General features: G+C 43.6%; 1 protein-coding gene across 1 annotated transcript in view; it reads right to left on the reverse strand.

Annotated features, from left to right (window-relative positions):
* The window catches only part of LOC121284659 (contactin-associated protein-like 5), a 1,009,875-nt gene that overhangs the window by 115,851 nt on the left and 868,476 nt on the right, over nt 1-25,548 (reverse strand). Inside the window, exon 19 of the mRNA XM_041200217.1 lies at nt 10,489-10,713. Within this exon, the coding sequence (XP_041056151.1) occupies nt 10,489-10,713 (225 nt within the window). The remainder of the gene's footprint in view (nt 1-10,488; nt 10,714-25,548) is intronic.

Genomic DNA, 25,548 nt, shown 5'->3' on the forward strand with positions numbered 1-25,548 from the left:
GGGAAGTGGGACTAATTGGATAGCTCTGCCAAAGAGTCAGCAATGATACTATGGGCTGAATGGCCTTCTTCTGTATCTGTGTTGGCCAACTTGTACAATGCTAAAATCCAATAATATTGTCAAATCTTAATCTGTGGAAAGTCCAGGGTCCTTGGTGTCTCTCTGGGCCAAGCAGTTTCTTAAGTTTTCATCTCATGCAATACCATGTTGAAGGAACATTTATATTTCAATATTGAAGCTAGAGAAATCATAGGGGTGGCATTATTAGCTTGTAATTAACCCCATGCTACCAAACAGACACATAAAGGGAATTTTAACAGAATCCTTTCACCTGTTGCCTCTTGCCTCCATTTCTCGACCATACTTTTTCCTTTTCACTTTAATTATATTTTCCCCCATCTAAATCAAACCCACTGTACCATTTCTGAAAAACTACGGGCAAGATTTTCCCTGTAGGCTTTCTCATCATCAGCTCAAATGTGGGTCAGAAACCTGCACGGTATGGAAACAGTCACTCAAGGTGATTTTTCCCAGTGTTAGAACCATCTCTACAAGAACTATGTTTTCTTTTAAAATTTGGAAGGACACTATTGTTTAATAATAATAAGGACATTATCTGGACACTTGGGAGCTGACCTGGCTCTTTAAAAAAATAAAAAGTCTAAGTTCATCGCGGACTGGAGCAAGCATGCCTTTTCCAAGAAATCACATGACATTAGCTTAAATGACCAGCATGGCAACTGTGGAGGAGAGCTATTTGTTTCTTTGAACTGCAGTCATTTTAATTGATGGAAAAATAACTGTTTAAAAGGCAAAGGCCCGCTGATTTACTGGGAATCCCCTGACGGAGGAAACTATGCTACAGAATAAATCAATAGAGAAGCAGTGGCAGACATTTAAGGGGACATTTCAGAGTTTTCAGAATAAGTACATTCCTACTTTAAAGAAAAATTCTAAGGGGAGGACCCACCTTCTGTGGTTATCTAGAAAAGTTAAGGAAAGCATCAAACTTAAGGAAAAAGCATACAAGTCCGCAAAGATGAGCGGCAGGACAGATGATTGGACAGAATATAAAGAATGGCAGAGAATGACTAAAAGGTTAATCAGGAGAAAGAAATGAGAGTATGAGAGGAAGCTAACTAGAAATGTAAAAATGGATAACAAGAGCTTCTACAGGTACTTAAAAAAGAAAAGAGTAAGTGAAGTGAGTGTTAGTCCTCTAGAGAATGATACTGGGGAGTTAATAGTAGATAATAAGGAAATGGCAGAAGAAGTGAGCAAATATTTTACTTCTGTGTTCACTATAGGGAATGCAAAAAACATTCTAGTAATAGCTGCAAATCAGGAGAAAGGAACTTGGTGAAATTGAAATCACTAGGGAAATGGTACTGAGCATCATGATGGAGGTGCAAGCTGGCAAGTCTCCGGGTCCCGATGGACTACATCCTAGGGTCTTAAATGAGGTGACTAATGAGGTAGTCGATGCACTGGTGTTAATTTTCCAAAATTTGCTAGATTCTGGAAAGGTTCCTTTAGATTGGAAAGTAGCAAACATAACCCCTATATTCAAGAAGGGAGGGAGACAGAACACAGGAAACTATAGGCCACTTAGCTTGAAGTCTGTCATGGGGAAGATATTAGAATCGATCATTAAGGAGGTTATAGCTGGGCACATAGAAGAGCTCAAGGCAATAGGGAAGAATCAGCATGGTTTTGTGAAAGGAAAATCATGTTCAGCCAATTTATTGGAGTTTTTTGAAGGTGTAACATGCGCAGTGGATAAAGGGGAGCCTGTAGACATACTGTACTTGGATTTCCAGAAGGCATTTGATAAGGTACTACATCAAAGATTATTATGGAAAATAAAAGCGCATGTTGTAGTGATTAAGATATTAACGTGGATAGAAGATTGACTGGCTGGCTGAAAGCAGAGAGTGTGCATAAATGGGTCTTTGTCAGATTGGCAGGATGTGACGAGTGGAGTCCCACAGGGGTCTGTGTTGGGGCCTCAACTTTTTACATTTTAGGTCAATGACTTAGATGAGGGGAGTGATGACATGGTAGCTAAATTTGCAGATGACACAAAGATAGGTAGGAAAGTATGTTGTGAAGAAGACATGAGGAAGTTGCAGATGGATATAGATGGGTTGAGTGAGTGGGCAAAGATCTGGCAAATGGAGTTTAATGTGGGAAAAATGTGAAGTTGTTCACTTTGGCAGGAAGAACAAAAAAGCTGGACATTGCTTAAATGGAGAAGGCTTGCATAATTCTGAGGTGCAGAGCGATCTAGGAGTTCTAGTACATGAGTCACAAAAAGTTAGTATGCAGGTACAGCAAGTAATTAAGAAAGCTAGTGGAATGCTATCCTTTATTACAAGAGGGATTGAACATAAAAGTGAGGATGTTATGCTTCAGTTATACAGGGTATTTGTGAGACTGTGCCTCGAATACTGCGTGCAGTTTTGGTCTCCTTATTTAAGGAAGGATGTAAATGCATTGGAGGCGGTTCAAAGGAGGGTTACAAGATTGATACTTTGCATCTCCTGTTCTGGTGCAGTTGCGCCGTCTGTAGTCACAGAGGCCGAAGCTGATGGGGGTCACAGGTAAAGGGGATCCCGAAGGGTGGCATGCTCTCCAGGAGTCCTGAGTGGAGGAACCAGGGATATCCGCCCACCGCTCCTCTTCCCTTTGGGTGCCCAACGGCCCATTCCTGACTCCTTAAGCAGAAGGGGAAACTGGATGAAGGTCAAAATGCCCTATTCCCCTCTAGTGTAGCCACTGTGAAGCCTCGCCAATGGATACTGGGCGTTCCGCTGGACAAGAATCTCCATGGCATCTGCCACCCTCCTAATGGTGACCACAATGCGCACAAATGTGGGTATCACTTCATCAGACAGCAGGCGGACGGAGTCCTCCACCTCACGTGTCACTCTGTGGAATGCCTCTGATGTCTCTGCCTGATGCTCCTCCCCCTCTCGCTGCACCTCCAGCATCTTGTCTAGGGATGCTCCCAGAGCTCGTCGTCTGACTTGGACTTTGCAGGGGCCTCTTCCCTAGCAGTCCTCCGAGTGTCAGTGAGCTTGGCTATTCCTGCCTCCTCCTGCTGCGCAAACATGCCCTCGCAGTGACCACCAGAATATAAGACGCTTCCTGAACTAGTTCTCTTACCCACAGAGGCGTGTGTCTCTGGGCTGGACGAGGGTGCAGGCGACTGCGGTGACAGCTCTACAGGTGCAATCTCATCGTTGCCCACAATGTCCTCGCTCCTCTGTGGGCTGGAGCTGGTGGTGGAGTCGAGTTCAGGGTCTGGCCTCACCTTATTCTTGGGGGGCTCCCGCAATTGCGAGAGGAGAGAGTGAGTGCATGGGTTACCTCTGACATGGCACCATACATGACCCTTAGGTTTCTAGGTAGAGACATTAAGCATTGTTCTTTAGTGAATGGGGGTGAGGAGCCTAACTCAACATCTCCACATGCCTGGTCCCAATCGTCCCCTGCCAGCTTGGCAGCTCGCTCTTTGTGTGGAGTGAGCTGCCTGCGTTGAGCCGTGTCCCCTCCCGTCCTATCTCTCGTGCAATTGTTCTGCACCAACGTGTCCCGCACAGGGAGAGAGGGTGGTTTGAGAGCACTTGGGATCCAGCTGGCGTTCATATACTGCCAGCTGACAGCAGCAATCCACTAGCCACAGTATGCCATGGGAAAGATGCACTGAGCTAGTCCACTAGGGTTCTTTGGCTGCACCCTCCAGGGCTCCGGGAAATAGAAGGATAAGGCATGAGGAGGCATGGCATCAGCTGTGCTTGCTGGTGCCCTCTATGCCAGACACCCATAACCCCCATCCCCCACCGCCCTCTTCCACAATATGAGCTCTCTGTGTGGTAGGGTCAAGGACCCGCCATCGCCTCTCTATCTGTGGACTACATGGACTGCAGTTGGCATTAAGGCATCAATGCATCATGTTGAGAAGCCCTTTATCCATGGCTAATATAGATGGTAGCCTGGCCACTGAGGCCCAATTGCCACTCTGTGAGGTGAGTTTGAGCAGCACAGAGTTCACTTACCCTGCAGGCGCAGCTGAGAGAGCATTCATCCTTTTCCAGGGCTATCCTTTGGTGTATACTGTTCACACTCTCCACCCTGGCAGGTGCCTCCCACGCAGGATTGGTGGAGTCGGGTGGGCCTCCTCCTTCCATCCCCTGGGGTAGAGGACGTCCCTTCTGTCCTCTGTTGTACTCAGCAGTACTTTCAGGGATGCTTTGCTGAATCTTGGTGCCAGTGCTGCTTGGGGTCTCCGAGCCATTTCCTGGACTGCAGTTCAGAATGGGATAAAGCTGCAGCTGTCCGGCTGCCATATTTAAACGGCACCCGGATGGGAGAGCAGGACACACGACTTCCTGCCCGCTCTGCCACTCACGAGGTCGGGGAACCCCCGACTGCATAATTAATGAGCCCAGCACCGCGCAGTTCGGCGCGATTTTCCATTGGGCTCCACGGAGGGAAATACTCCTGCTTCCCGCACAGGGCTTAGGCTCGGAATAGAAAATCCTGGCCTATATATTTTAAAATAAAATTTTATTCCTCCTTTTTTTAAAGTAGGTTGTGACTAGCTAAGATCAGCACCGAAAGCATATTGTTTTAAATAGATAATCAGTGTCTGACACTGCACAAAGTAATCCATTGCATGAAGCACTCTGAGATGAGCTGATGATGATCCATGTAAATGCAAGTTTGTTGAAGACTGATGACTGGAATGGTTGCAGACTTGATGTGAGCAGAACTGACTTCCAACATGTTTAAGTACAGAAAACTGATAGATCAACAAACACACCAATGTCTGACTGAGCAATTTGGTGCTAATTCGGTGCACAGAAAGAGGCCATTTGGCCGGTTGTGTCCTCACTGGTTTTCTGAAGGAGCAATTTGCCTTGTGCCACTCTCTGGCTGACCTTCCCCCACATAGGGTTGCACATGCTTCCTTTTCAGATAATAATCCAATTCCCTCTTTAATGCCTCGATTGAACCTGTCTCCACCTCAATCTCAAGCAGTGAATTCCAGATCCCAACCACTTGCTGTGTGATATAGTTTTTCCTCATGTCTCCCTTGATTCTTTTGCAATTATCTTAAATCTGTGCCCTCTTGATCTTGATCCTTCCACCAATGGGAACATTTATCTCTATCTACACTGTCCAGGCCCCTCATGATTTTGAACAACTCTATCAAATCTCCTCTCTTCTCCAAGGAAAACAATCCCAACTTCTCCAATCTAGCTACGTAACTGAAGTTTCTCATCAATGAAGCCATTTTCGTGAATCTTTTCCGTACTCTCTCCAATGCCTTCACATCTTTCCTAAGGTGTGGTGCCCAGAACAGGACACAATACTTGAGTTGAGACCAAACCAGCTTTCATTACAAGATTAACATAACCTTCTTGCTTTTGCACTCTATGCCCCTATTAATAAAGACTAGAATACGTATGCTTTATTAACCATGCTCTCAACGTGTCCTCTCACCTTCAATGACTTATGCACATAAACACCCAGGTCCCTCTACTCCTGCACCTCCTTTAGAATCATACTCTTTATTTTATATTGTCTCCCCACATTCTTTCTACAAAAATGAATCACTTCACACTTCATGTTTGAATGGGGATTGAAGTTAAGTAACAATAAAGATATCTCGAATTGAGGAAACATTTGGTTTATAAAAGGTGAGTCTTTTTGTTTACTTTTCTCGAGCAGAGAAAGAGTTTTCATTATGAACATTGCCAATGGCGGATGAAGTATAATTTAATAACTTAGCAAGGCGGGCGATCTTAAAAGTATGGAAAGATCACAAACTTTACATCTGAAAACTCAAAAGGATAGACGTCCCTTTGATCCTCCTGCTTGCTTATCTATCCTATCCTTGGTACCTGGAGCATGATAAGTGAGAATGAAAGATTTTCACCAACAATATTACTTCAGGGAGCCGAATGTTTATTGTAAAAATGTCACAGTAGAAAAACATTAATTGCTGGATCAGTTATAGAGCAGCGAAAGTGCAAGTAAGAGAAAGAAAAAGACTTACTAATGAATTCTAATTGCCGATAATAAGAAAAGTAAGCACTATTTATAGTGATTGGGTTATATCCTGCCTATTGGCCGTTAATCATCACTTAGTAATTCTGTGGTGATGATGTCATACTTGTCAATCCTTCAGTGTAGGCACTGGCCCTACTGGCCTAAAAATCAGAATGGAAAATAGAACAAAACTATTCCAGTTAGACCTGTAATTCCATAATAAGTATACATATATTGGGAGTGATAACATGGCACTAATCCTATCGATGTGTTCAGATGACAGTTGTCAATGACTCTTGCTTTGGTTTGTCGTTTGAGCAAGGATCACAATTTACCCAAAAGGGGTCAAGGACTTACAGCCCATTTACAGTAGATTTTTGAGGAGTGACAGTTCAAATGCAACACACAGCCAGAATAGACATATGGCCAGAAACAGGTGAGAATGCCTTACCAGTCCTGGATCAGATGGACAGATGAAACTTCAGAATAGTCTGATCTTTGTTTACTGCAGTGATGATATCTTCTTCCGTCACCTCTCAAAATGCCTGGGGTGTTAAGCCATAGCTAGCAGGGATCCACCTCGAGGTTGTACCGGCCAAGATGTTAAGCTGAAGCTAGCAAGCAACTTGGGGACCAGCCCCTCATCTGCCTGCACTCCTGTCTTGGCTGCCTGTTTTTATGCCTTATTTTAGGGTGGATAGCTCATGCCATTCACTTATTTAATTATGTTTGTTCATTAATAGATGGTCAAGACAGACCCCTTGCAATCTGGCTTCATGTCTTGTATGGATACCCTGTCACCCTTGTCCAAACAATTTGTTTAGACATGCAGACTTTAACTCCTTTTTCTAACATTGTCTCAAACTCATACAAAGGCTTGTCTTCTATGCTATGTTCCTGGCTATATTACAGAACCTTGAGGGAAAAAAAACTTATATAGTCTGACCGCACTATTCTCTGTTTATGTTAGTGCAGGCAGCCTGCTAAGAAGGTAGATGGTGGTGCAGTGGTAATATCACTGGACTAATGTGCCAGAAGCTAACGTGAATGCTCTGGGGACATGGGTTCAAATCCTGCAGCAGCAGGTGATGAATTTAAGTTCAATTTATAAACCTGGAATTATAAAGCTAGTCTCAGTAATGGTAACCATAACAGTTATTGTTGATTGTTGTAAAAACCCCTCGGGTTCCCTACTGTGTCCTTTAGGGAAAGAAATCTGCCATCCTTACCTGTTCAGACCCATATAAAACTCCTAACCAACAGTAATGTGATTGATTCTTAACTGCTCTCCAGCAAGCCACTCAGTTCAAGGGCAATTAGGGATAGGCAACAAATGCTGGCCTTGCCAGTGGCACCCATATCCCATGAAAGAATAAAAAATACTTCCTTAATTAGTAAGAGTTATTTCTATAGCATTTAATTTATTTGTTAAGATAAGGCTATTTCTGACATGGTCCACAATATTATCTTGAGCTCTGTGGTTACTTTTCTACATATCTCTGAGGGAGCCCCAGACATCGGAAGACGCTGAATAGGATGGAGGAAGGAAGCATGGCAAATAGGTACACCAAGGCAACAGATCAAGAGGGCACAGGTACATGGTTGCAACGAACAACTTTAGTTCCAACACCAGGAGATATTTCTTGACAAAGACAATGAACGTACTAACATTTTGCCAGGAAGGCTGTTTGAGACTGAGATGCATTGAAGGGACATCTCGATGCTGCAAAGGGTAACTGACAGGGGTGGCATTCTGGAAGGTGGCAATCAAATACACCAACAACTTATATTTATATAGCAACTTTAACAAAGTGAAACTTCCCAACGTGCTTCACAGGAGCATTATTAAACAAAGTATGACACCAAGCCACATAAGGGGATAGAGGGTTGTGGGTTTGAAAAGATTACAGGGAAAGGGAAGGGTGAGGCCATGGAGGGATTTCAAAATGAGAATGAGACTTTCAACATCAAGATGTTGCTTAACCAGAAGTCAATAAAGGTCTCCGAGCACAGGGATGATAGGGAAATAGGACATACTGCAATTTAAGACAAAGGCTCAAGTTTATGGACGGTAGGTGGGAGACCAGCCAAGAGTGTGTTGGAATGGTCCAGTCTAGAGGTAACAAAGTAGGAACGAGGGTTTCATCAGCAGATGAGCTGAGACAGGGGCTAAGTCAAGTGATGTTAAAGAGGAGGAAGTGGGTGGTTGTGGAAATGGCACGAATAGGAGGTCGGAAACTAATCTCAGGAATGAAGGTGACAGAAAGATTGTGAACAGACTGGCTTAATATCAGACTGTTACCAATGAGAGCAAAGGAGTCAACAGATAGGGAACAGAGTTTGGAGTGGGGACTGAAAACAATGGCCTCTATCCTCCCAATATTAATAGTATAAATAGGCTGAATCACAGATAGCTACATCAAATCTTTGCTCTAAAGAGTCTCCCAGGTGGCCAAGATGGGTTCTTAAGCTGAAATGCTGGTTTAGTCTGAATTTTAGCACAGGACGCCATCTTGATAAGGAATTGAACTTTACACCCAAATGACCTTTAAAGAGCTGATTACCTCTTAAATTGCCTGATGGGGCTCATTAATAAGACTGCACAGCATCTTGGCGGGTAGCGCTTGACTCTGCAGTCAAAAATCTTAAACTGTTTACTTTCCCAATGCTATCGGGAGATGAAAATCTGGTGCAATGGTTCTAAAATTTACAAGATTTAGTGAGCTGCCTTCACCAAGGCTTCCTTGAAGAAGGGTGTACTTAAGGAGGATGAACTGGGCTGAGATATATTTGACTGAACATTGATTTTTAACAGCTCTCCAAATTTTTCTGCCCCATCCGCAACGATGCCCCGTTCGGTGTAAAATGACATTGGACGTGTGTCCTGAGTTGGCTGCACACCCGTCAAACTGTCAAGGGCCTATTAAGGCCATTATTGAACTAATTAAGCCTATTGAGAAAGCTGCCCATCCAACCTTAAGGTTGGCGGGGAGGGGGCAGGTGAAGAGCCCAGGCGGCCTTCGCATTTTTCATGGAACCTCATCCACGGGTGGGATGAGTTTTCACGAAGGGCTTATAAATTAAATACATTTTTTCACTAAAGTTCATTGACATGTCCCAGCTCATGTGAGGTGTCAGGACCGGAAAATCCTGCCCAACTTTTCAGATCATTCATCGGAACTGCCCGTTCTGATGAAGGGCCATTGACATAAAACGTTTGCTTTGTTTCTCTTTCCAGAGATGCTGCCAGACCTGCTGAATATTTCCACATTTTCTGTCTTTTGAGTGCCCTTAATGAATTACCAACTATTAATACAATCGTATGACTTTAGAAACTTCAAGGAAAAGTATCCGAACAACTCCAGGTTCTACTTTCCACAGAGCCTAGATTTCTGCCCAGAACCTAGTGTACTAAGTAGTCACTGTCATAATCTGGAGCTAAAAGATTTAAAAATTGACCTTTTGTTTTAAACCATTCACAGGATGGGGTATCACAGTCAAGGCCAGCTTTTATTGCCCATCCCCAATTCCCCTTGAGAAAGTGGCGGTGAGCTGTCTTCTTGAATGCAACTGTACGGCTTGCTAGGCCCTTTCAGAGAGCAGTGAAGAGTCAATCACTTTACTGTGGGTCTGCAGTCACACATAGGCTAGACTGCAAATTTATAACGACCTGGTAGCTCCCTGATCACCATTACTGATACTAGGAAGGATTTTTTGCTGCTTTATTTAACTTAATGCCATGGCAGGAGATGAACTCATCTTTCTAGATACTTGGTCTAAGCCTGTGCATTTTTAAAAATTCTTTCATGGGACGAGGGCATTGCTGGCAAAACCAGCATTTGTTGCCCATCCCTACTTGCCCTGCACTGTTACAGAGGGCAGTTAAGAGTCAACCCCATGTTGGAGAAACTAAGTGGAGACACGCGTAGGCCAGACCAGGTAAGGACAGCAGATTTCTTTCCCTGAAAGACATTAATGACCTGAATGGGTTTTTAAGATAATCAATGATTGTTTCATGATCACCATTACTGAGACCCGCTTTACTAGCCCAGTAACGTAACCACTATGCTACTCTATCCCATAGCATTTGTTACCTATCCTTTGTATGGTGCAATTCTCTTTGAAGCCTTACAAGAATAAACTTGTTAAAAACTTGAGTATTGCTGAAAACAGATACATGTTGCCGAGGCTTTATGCCTTGCATTCATCAGGGAAAAAACACAAGAATGCCAAGCAAGTTTGTCAACCAAACAGCACCCTTTTCTCCTGTATTATAAATTGTTGTGATCATTTGAACTCTGGCGTTCTTGCATTTGTCCTGATGAGTGAAAGATGAAAAGCTTCAGCAACATGTCTCTCTTTTCAGCAATGTTCCAGTTCTGTACTACCAAGTGACTGTAAACAGTCCAGCATTTTGTTTATACTTACCATTTTGGAGCAGTATCACAGCCAAGTACTCCTCATGGTAGCTGTCTACATACAGGAGGATGCTGGGAGTACGTGTTGTCCGGAAGCTGAAAGCAGTGTTCTCTGTGGAAATTGTCCTGTCCATATAGATAGCAGATAAATGCGCACTTAGATTCTTAGCAATCCCATAAAACTCCTGGAAGTTGTATATCAGGGATGTTCCAATCTCGAAAAAGGCAGAAACCTCTGTAAAGAAAGAGGTTGTGTAGTGAATATGAATCTACAGCAATTCAACTATCTGCTCTCCCTCTAGAAAATCAATGCAGTAACTTTATTTGGAATTAGGTAAATATTCCTGTTGGAAACCAATGGCCTATCATTAATCATGAGTCTTCAGTGTGAAAAGAACATAATTGTTGAGCATCGGAGCTATCAGTGACATAGTTTCCTTTTTATACCTCTTAAGGGTGCAGTAGCTGGGTTACTGGACTAGTAACCAAAGAGTTGGATTACTAAGTCACAGAACATGATTTGGATTTCATCATGTAAGTTTCAGAATTTGAATTCAATTAAAAGAAAACAATCCTGGCAAATAAAAGTTGGTATCTGCAAGGGTTACTATGAAGCTGTCTGATTGTTGTAAAAATCCAAGTGGTTCATTAATGTCCTTTGAGGAAGGAAATCTGCTGTCCTTACCCTGTCTGGCCTCTATGTGACTTCAGTTCCACACTAATATGGTTGAGTCTTATTTACTCTCTGAAGTAACCTAGTAAACCACACTGTTGTTCAAGAAGAAGGCCCCACCATTACTAAGGGCAACTAGAGATGGGCAAAAAAAGCCCATCTTGCCAACAATACCCACATCCTAAGAATTGATTGAAAAAAGACAATGATATTTTTACCTGTTCTCTTACTTAAAATTATGTTGTTCCCCATAGATACCCTGCTACACATTTTTGCATTAGTTAAAGGGAAAAATGTTATTGCTCATGGGATAGGAGGGATTTATTTTTCCTTCTAGTATAATGCAAGAAAGACTGAATCTCTGGTTGTGTATCTATTCCTCTATGTCAGCCTTGGCTCAGTGGTAGCACCTTTGCATATAACACCATAAGATGTAGTAGCAAAAGTAGGCCATTCAGCCCATTGAGTCTGTTCTGCCATTCAATGAGATCATGGCTGATCTGATAATGCTCAACTCCACTTTCCTGCCTATTCCCCATAACCCTTGATTCCATTACTTATTAAAAATCTGTCTATCTCAGCCTTGCATATACTTAACAACCTAATCTCTACAGCCCTCTGTGGTAAAGAATCCCACATATTAACTACCCTCGGAGAGAATAAATTCCTTCTTGTCTCTGTCTTAAATGGGCGACCCCTTACTCTGAGATTATGCCCTCTGGTCCTAGACCCTCCTACAAGGGAAAACAACCTCTCAGCATCTGCCCTGTCAAGCCCCCTAAGAATCTTATATGTTTCATAAGGTCTCCTCTCATTCTTCTATACTCCAATGATTACAGGGCCCAACTTACTCAACCTCTCTTCATAAGAAAATCCCTCCATATCCAGGATCAACCTGGTGAACCCTCTCTGGACTGCTTCCAATGCTATTACATCTTTCCTTAGATAAGGGGGCCGAAACTGTTCAATGTATTCTAGTTGTGGTCTAACTAGTGCCTTGTATAGTTTTAGCATGACCTCCCTATTTTTATACTCCATTCCCTTCGAAATAAAGGCCAACATTCAATTTGCCTTCCCAATTACCTGTTGAACTTGTATGCATGCACAATTCATTTACGAGGACCCCCAAATCCCTCTGTGCTGCAGCTTTCTGCAGTCTTTCTCCATTTAAATAATGTCCAGTTCCTCTATTCTTCCTGCCAAAGTGCTCAACCTCACATTTTCCCATGTTATATCCCATCTGCCAAGTGTCTTGCCCACTCACTTAATCTGCCTATATCCTCTGTAGACCCTTTGTGTTATCCTCACCACTTGCCTTCCCACCTATTTTTGTGTCATCCGCAAACTTGATGATATTACATTCATTTCCCTCATCCAAGTCATTAATATATTGTAAATAACTGTGGCCCCAGCACTGATCCCTGTGGCACATCCTGAAAATGTCCCCTGATCCCAACTCTCTGTCTTCTATAAGGTAGCCAATCCTCTATCCATGCTAATAAACTACCCCTAACACCATGGGCTCTTATTAAGTAGCTTTATGTGTGGCACCTTACTGAATGCCTTTTGGAAATCCAAATATCATACATCTACTGGTTCCCCTTTATCTATCCTGCTTGCTACCTCCTCAAAGAATTCTAATTAATTTGTCAGGCATGATTTCCCCTTCATGAAGCTAGGCTTACTCTGCTTGATTATATTTTGCATTTCTAAAAGCTCTGTTATTACATCCTTTATAATAGACTCCAACATTTTCCCAATGATGGATGTGAAGCTAACTGGCCAATCGTTACATGTTTTTTGTCTCCCTTTTTGAATAAGGGTGTTACATTGGCAGTTTTCCAATCTTCTGGGACTTATCCAGAATCTAAGGGTTCTTGGAAGATTCCTACCAGTGCATCCACTATCCCTGCAGCTACTCCTTTTAATATCCTAGGATGCAACCCATCAGATCCAGGGGACTTATCAGCCTTTAGTCCCATTAGTTTCCCAAGTACTTTTTCTCTAGTGATAGTTATATTTATTTCCTCCCCCCTTTTTGCTCCTTGATTATTTGGTATTTTTGGAATGCTATTAGTGTCTTCTACCGTGAAGACTAATGCAAAGTATTTATTCAACTCCTCTACCATTTTCTGGTTCCCCATTATTATTTCCCCAGCCTCATTCTCTAAGGAGCCTATGTTCACTTTGGCCTCTCTCTTCCTTTTATGCATTTAAACAAGCTATTACTGTCCATTTTTGTATTACTTGCTAGTTTACCCTCCAAGTTTATTTTCTTCTTCTTCATTACTTTTTTGGTCATCTTTTGTTGGTTTTTAAAACTTTCCTAATCCTCTGGCTTAGCACAAATCTTTGCTACATTGTATGTTTTTTTTTTCTTTCATTTTGATACATTCCATAACTTCTTTGATTAACCATCATTGGTTTAGCCCCTTCCTAGAATCCTTCTTCCTCATTGTGATATATCTTTGTCATGAGTCATAAATTTTTTCTTAAGCATTGTTCATCAACCATCTTTTCTGCTAAATTCCTTTCCCAGTCCACTCTAGCCAACTTTGCCCTCATTCCTTTGTAATTACCCTTATGTGAGCTTAGTGCAGTTGTTTTTGACCCAAGTTTCTCACTCTCAAACTGAATGTTAAATTCTACCATGTTATGGTCACTGTTTGCTACGAGATCTTTTACTCTGGGATCATTTATTAAACCTGCCTCATTACATATTAGCAAATCCAAAGTAGCCTGATCCCTGCTTAAATCCAAAACATATTATTCTAGGAAACTGTCCTGAATACACTCTGTGAATTCTTGCTCATGGCTACCTCTGCCAATTTGATTTTCCCAATCTACATGAAGATTAAAATCTCACAGGATTAATGTACTGCCTTTTTTACATGCCTTCATTATCTTTTTTAAATTCATTCACGGGATGTGGGCTCCGCTGGCTGGGCCAGCATTTATTGCCCATCCCTAGTTGCCCTCGAGAAGGTGGTGGTGAGCTGCCTTTTTGAACAGCTGCAGTCCATGCGGTGTAGGTACATCCACAGTGCTGTTAGGGAGGGAGTTCCAGGATTTTGAACCAGCAACAGTGAAGGAACGACAATATATTTCCAAGTCAGGATGGTGAGTTACTTGGAGGGGAACTTCCAGGTGGTTGTGTTCCCATCTATCTGCTATCTTTGTCCTTCTAGATGGTAGTAGTTATGGGTTTGGAAGGTGCTGTTGAAGGAGCCTTGGTGAATCCTACAGTGCATCTTGTAGATGATACACACTGCTGCTACTGTGGAGGGATTGAATGGTTGTAGATGTGGTGCCAATCAAGTGGGCTGCTTTGTCCTGGATGGCTTCTTCAGTGTTGTGGGAGCTGCACTCATCCAGTCAATTGGAATGTATTCCATCACACTCCTGACTTGTGCCTTGTAGATGATGGATAAGCTTTGGGGAGTCAGGAGGTGAGTTACTTGTCACAGGATTCCTAGCCTCTGACCTGCTCTTGTAGCCACAGTATTTATATGGCTAGTCCAGTTCAATTTTTGGTCAATGGTAACCCCCAGGCTTTTGATGCTGGGGGATTCAGTGAGGGTAATGCCATTGAATATCAAGAGGCAATGGTGGGCTTCTCTCTTGTTGGAGATGATCAATGCCTGACACTTGTGTGGCGCATATGCTACTTGCCACTTGTCAGCCCAAGCCTCGATATTAACCAGGTCTTGCTGCATTTGGATATGGACTGCTCCAGTATATGAGGATTTGCGAATGATGCTGAACATTGTGGAATCTTCAGCGAACATCCCCACTTCTGACCTTATGATGGAGGGGAGGACATTGATGAAGCAGCTGAAGATGGTTGGGCCTAGGACACTACCCTGAGGAACTCCTGTAGTAATGTCCTGAAGCTGAGATGACTGACCTTGAACAACCATGACCATCTTGCTTTGTGCTAGGTATGACTCCAACCAGTGGTGCGTTTTCCCTCTGATTCCTATTGACTCCAGTTTTAATAGGGCTTCTTGATGCCACTCTCTGTCAAATGCTGCCTTGATGTCAAGGGCTGTCACATTCACCTCACCTCGGGGGTTCAGCTCTGTTGTCCATGTTTGAACCAAGGCTGTAATGAACTCAGGAGCTAAATGGCCCTGACGGAACCCAAACTGGGCATCAGTAAGCAGGTTATTGCTAAGCAAGTGCTGCTTGATAGCACTGTTGATGACCCCTTCCATCCCTTTACTGATGATGGAGAGTAAACTGATGGGGTGGGTAATTGGCTGGGTTGGATTTGTCCTTTTTGTGTACAAGACATACTTAGGCAAATTTCCATATAGCTGGGTAGATGCTGGTGTTGTAGCTGTACTGGAACAACTTGGCTAGGGGCACGGAAAATTCTGGAGCACAAGTCTTCAGTAGTATTGCCGGAATATTGTCAGGGCCCATAGCCTTTGCAGTATCCAGTGCCTTCAGCCGTTTCTGGATATCACGTGGAGTGAATCAAATTGGTTGAAAACTGGCATCTGTGATGCTGGGGACCACTGGAGGAGGCCGAGATGGATCATCCACTCGGCACTTCTGGCTGAAGATTGTTGCGAATGCTTCAGCCTTATGTTTTGCACTGCTGTGCTGGGTTCCTCCATCATTGAGGATGGGGATATTTGTGGAGCCTCATCCTCCAGTGAGTTGCTTAATTGTCCACCACTATTCACGACTGGATGTGGCAGGACTGCAAAGCTTAGATCTGATTCCTTGTTTGTGGGATCACTTAGATCTGTCTATCACTTGCTGCTTAGGACTACTTGTGTGCCCGACAGCATGTGTTATAGCTTTACCAGGTTGACACCCCTTTTTGAGGTATGCCTGGTGCTGCTCCTGGCATGCCCTCCTGCGCTCTTCCTTGAAACAGAGTTGATCCCTTGGCTTGATAGTAATGCTAGAGTGCTGGATATGCTGTGCCACGAGGTTACAGATTGTGTTTGAGTACAATTCTGCTGCTGCTGATGGCCCACAGCGCCTCATGGATGCCCAAGGTTGCTAGATCTGTTCAAAATCTAACCCATTTGACATGGTGGTAGTGCCAGGGTGGACTCGGCCAGCTCAGTCAGTAGTGGTGCTACTGAGCCACTCTTGGTGATGGACGTTGAAGTCCCCCACCCGAGTACATTCTGTGCCCTTGCCACCCTCACTGCTTCCTCCAAGTGGAGTTCAACATGGAGGAGCACTGATTTATCAGCTGAAGGAGGGCGGTATGTGGTAATTATGTTTGAACTGATGCCATCAGACTTCATGGGGTCCAGAGTCTATGTTGAGGGCTCCCAGGGCAACACCCTCCTGAATGTATACCACTGTGCCACCACCTCTGCTGGACCTGTCCTGCCGGTGGGATAGGACACCTAGGGGTGGTGATGGTAGTGTCTAGGGCATTATCTGTAAAGTATGATTCCGTGAGGATGACTATGTCAGGCTATTGTTTGACTCGTCTGTGAGACAGCTCTCCCAATTTTGGCACTAGCCCCCAGAGGTTAGTAAGCAGGACTTCGCAGTGTCGACATGGCTGAGATTGCCGTTGTCGTTACCGGTGCCTAGGTCGACGCCGGGTGGTCCATTCGGTTTCATTTTTCATTCCTCTTTTGTGACTTTGTAGCAGTTGGTTACAACTGAGTGGCTTGCTAAGCCATTTCAGAGTCAATCTGGGGTGGAGGTCTGGAATCACATGTAGGTCAGACCAGATAAGGATGGCAGATTTCCTTCCCTAAAGGACATTAGAGAACCAAATGGGTTTTTACAACAATCGACAATGGTTTCAAGGTCATCATTAGACTGTTAATTCCAGATTTTTTATTGAATTCCAACCTGGGTCCCCAGAGCTCTACCTTGGGTCCCTGGATCATTAGTCCAGCGACAATACCATCGCCTCCCATCGCATCTGCATCACACGGACTGCAGCAGTTCAAGAAAACGGACCACTACCTCTTTAAGAAGGGCACCTGGGGATGGGTAATCAATGCTGGCTTTGTCAGCGGCACCCACATACCACGAATAAATAAAACAGAGCTTTAAACCTTACCTATCCAAATTTCTGGATGTTCATTTTAATTGGTGAGGGAAAGAAAGCTCATGGGTTGAATCTTCGGCTCAGCGAGCGGGGGCGGGGCACACTCGCCGAGGTGTAAAATGACGCGCAGTGATGTCGGGCATGCGTCCCAATGTCACCGCATGTCATTTAGATTTTCAGTTCGGCCGAACTGTCAAAGGCCTATTAAGGCCATTTAAAAAGCCAATAAAACAATTAGCTGAGCTGCCCATCCAACCTTAAGGTTGTCGGGGGGCAGGCGAAGAGCCTAGGCGGCCTTCGCATTTTTCGTGGAACCTCACCTACAGGCGGGATGAGGTTTCATGCAAGTTTTTAAAGTGTTTGAAAATTTTTAAATAAAATTAATGGATGTGTCCCAGCTCATATGATAGTTTCACATGGCGGGGGGGGACATGTCCTTAAATTGTTTTTTAAACCTTTATTTAATGTTTTATAAGTGAAAGTAAGGTCCCTGAGCGCACTCCCTGACTCCGGCAACACACCCCCCTGCCCGCAAAGGGAGCCCTGAGTGCTTCTGGGTGCGCGTCATGCTGGGCTGGCCTTAATTGGCCTGCCCCCATAAAATGGCAGTGCCCAACCGATCGGGGGGGGCCAATCAGCTACATGCCCACCTCTGCCCGTGCCCGCCCCCGCACAACACCCCCTCCCCCCCCGCCCCCTCCGACAGGGAGAAAATTCTCCCCCATATTTTTTGCATGTTATCCTGATTTAGTTTGCACCATGAGACCCCTGGGAATTGCAAGTAAGTGAACTATTCATTAGAGCTCTGGTATGGAACCTTTCCACAGTGCTTTGAAAGAAGGACAAGGGGGAAAGTAACGACAGTGAATTATAGATTTTTTTTCATTTGTTCATGGGATATGGGCATTGCTGACAAGGCTGGCATTCATTGTCCATCCCTAATGTTCATTGGGAAAATGTGAACTTGGCTACCTTGGCAGGAAGCATAGAAAAGCAGTATATTATTTAAGTGGAGCAAGATTGCAGAAATCGGTGGGACAGAGGGATCGGGGCGTCCTGGTACAAGAATCAGGAAAAGTTATTGTGCAGGTACAGGAAGTGATTAGGAAGGCAAATGGAATGTTGGTATTTATTGCAAGGGGAATGGAATATAAAAGTAGATACGTTTTACTGTATAGGGCCCTGCTGAGACCACATCAGGCGTACTGTGTAGTTTTGGTCTCTTTATTTGAAAAAGAAATAATTGCATCAGAAGCAATTCAGAGGAGCCTCACTCAGCCCATTCCTGGGATGAAGGGCTTATCTTATAAAGAAAGGTTGAACAGGTTGGGCTTATACCTATTGGAGTTCAGAAGAATGAAAGGTGATCTTATTGAAACATACAGGGTAGAATTTTGCCCTCGGATGGTGGGTGGGCCCCCCTGGCTCATCGGCGGGGGCCAGCCAACCCCCACCGCCAAAACGAGACCCGCCGCCATTTTGAGTGGTCGGGCCAATTAATGCCTGACAGGAAGCGCTATGCAGGGGGGGAGGGATTCCTGTCTCAGGGAAATCCGTGAGAGGTAAGTAAACTCTAAAAATAGATAAATATTAAAATTATTAACATGTCCCCCTCGTGTGACAATGTCACACAAGATGGGACATGTTAATAATTAACACATAAAATTTATTAACTTGATAAAAAAATGGACATGAAACTTCATCCCGCCAGTGGATGAAGTTTCATTAATAATCTGCAGCCCGCTGGGGCTTCTGGCCTGCCCGCCGGCCTTAAGATTGGCCGGGCAGGGTCTTTAACAAGGTGAATTAGCCTGTCAATGGCCTTGATTGGCCATTGACAGGTCGGCGGGCGGACAGCGAAATCAGCTGTCCGCCCGCCTTCGTGAATACTTAAAGGGACCGGGATGACGTCGGGGATTCCTCCCGACGCATTCCGGTCCTTTTCCCCTCGGCGAGTGGGCCCCGCCCCCAAATCACCGAGGGCAAAATTCTGCCCATAGGGCGAAATTTTATGACAGCGGGATTTTACGTTCCCGCTTAAGTCAATGGCATTTATAATGTCTCGCTGCATTTTACGGCCCCATCCCCGCTGAAACATGGCCGTAAAGTTCTGCCCATAAGGTCCTGAGGAGACAGAATAGGCTAGATACTGGGAGGCTCAGAGGGCCAGTTGGCCTGTTTCTGTTCCTTAGCCCTATGTTCGTATGGGAGCAGACGAGATTCAACCACATTAATGTGGATCTGGAGTGAAATGTGAGCTAGACTGGGTGAGGATAGCAAATCTCCTTCTCTTGAAGAAGATTATTTACAGCAATCAATGATCATTTCAATGCCAGATTTTTTTGAAATTGAAGTTAAATTCCATCAGCTGTCATGTTGGGATTTTAACGTGTGCTCCTTGTGCATGAGCCTGGACCGCTTGTTCAGTGACATCACCACTGTGCCACCATCTTGCCCCAGCAGCTGTTAGACTGTTCCTTTAATCTTAGATACATCGGAATAGCATTAGATCATTCAATCCCTTGAGCCTGCCCTGCCACTCAATTAGATCATGGCTGATATACCTCAGCTCCATTTAGCTGTCTTTGATCTATACCCCTTCATTCCCTTACCTAATAAATGCCTGCCTGATTTCAGTCTTGTATGTGCTTTAACTGACCTTGGTGGAAGGAAGTTCTTGATTTTTACCACGGCTTGTGAGCAAAGGTGCTTCCTGATTTCATCACAGAATACCTTAGCTGTAATTTTAAGATTGAGCTGTTCTGTTTTTGATTTCCCCCACCAGAGGCGGAATCCATTTATCAAATTCATTTATCACTTGAAGCATCATCAGAATTAGAAGATGAGAGAGCTCTAAGTAACTTTCTCAGGGCAGATTCAGTCTCTGGGAACTACACAGCCTCCCTGGGAGATTGTAATGAATGATGCCAACAATTACCTTAAGGCACAACTTGGTATTTTGAACGATTGTATGATACATTGTAAACGGAAATAGATTTGATATATGTTAAAAAAAGTTGCTGTCTTCGAGGGAAAATGTAAACTGTTACAATCATTTGCTGATACTATTAAATCTGTGGCTTCAGAAACGATCATGCTGCTGCAGTTCCCAAAACTTAAAATGCCTTTGTTTAAAATGGGCAGTCACTTATATTGGATGAAAAGGGATGCCCATTATCCACCAGTCTTGGCTCAGTTGAGTCTCACTTCTGAGTCAGAAGATTGTGGGTACAAGTCCCATTCCAGGACTTCAGCACAAAAATAAACAAGACTGACACCACAGTGTAATACTTGAAGGAGTGCAGCAAAGGCAGGAGTTCTGCCTCTTGGATGAGACTCTAAACTAAAGCCCTGACTGTCTTCTTACAGGAACTTAAAAGATAGCTTGATACTATTTCACAGAGGAGCAGGTGAGTTATCCCCGGAGTCAACATTTATCACTCGATGAACACCACATTGCTGTATGTGGGAGCTTTCTGTGTACAAATGTGCTGCCACATTTCCTATATTACAACAGTGACTACAATGCACTGCCTTTGCAGACACCTCTATCAAAAGGCCACCATTGAGAAGCAGGGCCAACACCAGATCAGCTGCACTAGCTCAGCCTTCTAAAAACTACAGCACTAAGTGTTTGACCACAAAGACAAGTCAACAAAAGTACAGGGCAGTTATCATTAACATGGTCCTGCGCTGCACTGAGACCTTAACTGTGATCAGCAACACATAAAAGTGCCAGAAAAGCTCCATCAGCAACACCTCTGCCGCGTCCTCCGGATTCAATGGGAGGGCCATTGAACAAAGGCTCGTGTCCTTCTTGAAGCTAGATTCACAAGCATTCAGGCAAAACTTCTGCAAAATCAACTTCGATGGACTGAACACTGTGTCCCAGTGGCTGAAAAACCATCTCCCCCACCAGGTCCCATTTTCTCAACTCTCAAATGACCAACCTTGCATGAGACAACAAAGAAGACACTCTGAAGCTCTCCAGGGAGCATGGCAGCATTGGCATTAATGACAGGGAGGAGCTTGCTACCGATCATTCAAAATGGCAGCAACTTGTCCATCAAGCTGCATCACGCTTTGAGTTACAATGTCTTAATGATGAGACAAAATGGCGGCAGAGAAGGAAAGATACAGAAGTAAATCCAGCTCTCAGGATCCCCTGACCCCGTGGGACATCCTGCTCCAACTGTCTAATGAATTGGGTCAAGACTTGGTCTTTTCAGTCACCTGAAGACACATGGCAGAAACTTGTGACTCTGAGCAGACATCATTCTTGAACTGAGGGACAGATGATGATACCGACACTTCAAAAATAATTCATTGTTTTAATTTGGGCCCTGAGCTTGTGAAAGGCACTACATAAATGCAAGCCTTTCTTTTCTTTTTTTTAATTTGCAATAAGTGCAAGTTCCAAAGTTGCCAGTTATAGGGTCTTAAGTGCTCCATGTATTTTGACAGAAACAGCTGTGTTTAATTGCTCATTAAGGTTTACTGAGCGATAAAATAAAACTCATTGTTCCCAAATTGTAGCATTTGCTGCATAATTCGCTCAAATCTAAATCAGCAATGGTGCTGTCACTATAATTATGCTGTCCATTAATAAGCACTTGACAGCGGCCTTTGAGTCAATGCAGAAAGCTCTGGCAGCTGTGCCAATATCAAGTTCAAGACATTAAATGTTGTTCAGGCCAAGGCTTTAATTGTAGACGTTCGAATTTAATTTGCACCTAAGTGAGAAGCAGTGCCATGCCCTTAGATAATAGTCCTTCTAAGTTATGATTTTTGACCAATCTTTTTCATTTTCCTGAGTTGACAGGTGTGACTGCCGACTAGATCTATATTTTAAACAGTAGACTGTTGTCTATTCATATTATAAAGAGGCTACAGAACGGAGGGCGACACTTTAACTTACAGTCTACACACTTTCGCTTAAATTCTACACAGCTTGCACTTAAATAGCTCCTTTCATGTAGTCAAACGTCCCAAGGAACTTCACAGGAGCTTTACCAAATTAAATTTGCCACTGAGCTACAGAACGAAATATTAGGGGAGTAACCTAAATCATCGGTTACAAGGATAATTTAAAGCAGCATCTTAAGGGAGGAGAGAAGGGTAGAGAGGTGTAGTGAGGGAATTCTGGTGTTTGGGGCTTAGGCAGTTGAAGGCACAGCCTCTAATGGCGGAGTGCTGAAAATGAGGGAAGAGCAGGAGGCTAGAATTGGAAGAATGTAAAGACCTCAGAGGGTTGTAGGGCTGGGAGAGCGTACAGAGTTGGGGAGCAGCGAGATCAAAGAAGTCAGAAAAGAGATCTCCGTCCTTTAATGTAAATCAATTCATTAGCTTGAGATGGTATTGTCTCTACACCTACATGTTGTGCTCATCAAGAGCCCTTGCAACTTAGAGTGCTCTGTTACTGACTGTTAGCTGTTCCTTCACATAACTTCAGTGTTTTCTCCTCCCAAACTGATACCAAGGTCCATTTTTGGGGAGCCTAGGCTAAAGGCCTCTTCTTCTGTGCCTTTGTCGGGATCCAAGGTAGAGTTTCCACTCGGGACAGTATTAGCAGAAATGAAGTTTCACTGATGCTTCCACGCAAACTCATACGCATATGGCCGAACGTAACATCTTGCATGAACCAGATTTGATAGAGGTATTCAAAACCATGAAGGGTCTTGACGGAGTAAATAGGAAGAAACTGTTCCTATTCGTGAAAGGATTGAGACGAGAGGGCACAGATTTAAAGTAATTGGTAAAAGAAGCAAAAACGACATGTGAAAAAAATGTATTCACACCGCGAGTGGTTAGGGTCTGGAAGGCACTGCCTGAGAGTGTGATGGAGGCAGGTTGAAAAGGAAGAAGGTGCAAGGTTACAGGAGAAGGCAAGGGAATCGTACAAAGTGAACTGCAAATTTGGAAAGCCGGTGCAGACACGATGGGCTGAATGGCCTCCTTCTTTCCTGTAACAACTCTGTGAGTTCTGTGATTCTGTATCATCTAGCAGCACAAGCGATCGTAATCAGTTTGTGATTGGAACTGAGCATCCTCCAGCAACAAAAAGAGGAATGGGATTACCAAGAAATCCGTTATTCTACAACTTTGTAAATGAATTAATCTGTAGTAACGAAAAGTAGGGCACATGTATTGGCTGATTTAATGTTCTTGGTCTTATGTTTTAACTGGATGCAATTAACTGCTGGTCTGATGAACACTGGATACTCAGGTGACCATGGGTGCCTGCGCAGCCGATTACCTGGGCATGTGACAAAAGCCCAGGCTCAATCAGGGCAAACTCGCCATTCCGACCTTGGGGAGTGGGTATTTTCATGGACAGGGGCTCTTTCAGATGAATGGACTGTTGAACCAATAAATAAAGATGGCAGGGACTCCAACGTAAAGTGGTAATGGGCACAACTCACTTGTGCTTAAAATTCCATGATCTGTTGCACTATTTCATTTGACTGTGCCCAGATTAAGCTGATATCTAGGTGGAAACTGTACAAAAACATCTGGAGAATACTGAATCATCAGCAGTGACACTGTCCTCAGGCACATGTGCTTCATAAAACAATAAATTGTTCATTTTATAAAAAAACCCAAGTTATGGACTTTTTAATAGAGGTATATTTGAATCATGTGTCATAGATAGGGGAGGGAGGCAAAATTGAACTCTTATTTTTTTGCCACCTGTCCACAACAGATGTGCTTTAATTTTTGAAATAGGTTGTGGCGTGTTTCCCCAAACCATCTGTTTGTGAGGTCAATTTTTAAAGTGACCCACAATAAACTCTCTTTAGGTTTAAATCCGGAGCACAGTTTGTTCACACATTCAAACCTGGGGAATAGTTACAATTTCATACACATACACACACATACAAGCACAGATTAAGAAGACAGGAAAGAGGAGTCATAGGGTCATAGCTATAGAGGTCTACGGCAAAGAAAAAGACCCTTTGTCCCATCGAGTCTGCGCCGGTCAAACATGTACCCAACTATTCTAATCCCATTTTCCAGCACTAGGCCCATAGCCCTGTATGCCATGGCATCACAAGTGCACATCCATATGCTTCTTAAATGCTATGAGGTGTTTTATGCCTTCTTATGAGGAATTTTACAACTATGGATAATTTAAAGAAAAAGCACCACAGATGTAGATATCTGTTCACGTGATTGCCAGAGTCCAGAGAGTCAGAGTCCAGTGAGGGTTTCTTCATGGAGGAGCTACAGTTCAGCTAGCCGAAGCAGGATTTTGCAGAATTCCTTTAAAGTTGAATAGTGATGCAGTGAGATGAGGTTGGTATACAGGCGATGGCAGGAAGCTTCCCGAGAAGCAGGGTTAGAGGAGGCTTAGACTTGATGCAGACTGTTGGTCAGCCTGGAGTCCTGCTTTGATGTTTGCAGGCTGGAGTTTAAACAGCAGACAAAGCTATGAGTCTGGAAATTGTAATATTAAAACTTTCTAAAGGTCAGAAGCTTAGGTCATGTGGTGTTGCCCTTTAATGAGTCAGTTGTAAGCTAACAAACAGTTTCTATGCCTCTAATCAAAATTTATTGACCACCTTAGGAGGTAAATGGTGGCTTTTACTGTTTCTGCAGGGATAGCAAGTTTCGATGGCTTCACCTTTATTATAGGGCCAGTCTGAGGAGATGGACAGTTTGTTGATCCCTTGTTTGTTGATTGTAATGTGTTCTCACGAGAAGTGTGAGATCCCATAAGGATGAGGGTTGAGTTTTTGTCCCGTAATGCTGTTGAAAATTTCCAGAATTGTAGCCAATTTGTGTATCATGTGACCTGTAGCAGTTATCTTTTGGTTCAGCAAAGACCACTTTTCAAATAAGTAAGAAGATAAAGTTTGATTTAACCGTTTATGATCTATTTCATGTCTTAGGACATGACAAGTGGCATACTGCATTGATCCTCTGGTGAGCTGTGTCCTATATTTGTAGGATCTCAGTTTATACTCATCCAGTGTACACATATTGAGCTCCCATTCCCCCTATAGAACCGCATAGGAAGGCAACAAGCAAAGACAAGACCACAAATAAAAATGGAGAGATAGCTGTCCCTCTTGTATAATCTGCTACTGGCTTAAGATAAGAACAGCATTGGGCTGACGGAGTATCTTAAATCTCCACAAGCGAGAGCCCTTGTTATATCAATATCAAAACGGAAGAGAAACGAGCAATCATATGGTGCCTTACACATTCTCAGGGAATTACAAAACACTTCACAGTTAACATAGTGCCTTTGAAGTGTAGAAGCTATTGCAATCTTGGCAAACACAGGAGCCAATTTGCACTCAGGTCCCACAAACAGTAATGAGCTAAATAAACAATCTTTTTTTGTGTGCTGT

The sequence above is a fragment of the Carcharodon carcharias genome, chromosome 12, assembly GCF_017639515.1.
Source record: "Carcharodon carcharias isolate sCarCar2 chromosome 12, sCarCar2.pri, whole genome shotgun sequence".
Taxonomy (NCBI): Eukaryota; Metazoa; Chordata; class Chondrichthyes; order Lamniformes; family Lamnidae; genus Carcharodon; species Carcharodon carcharias.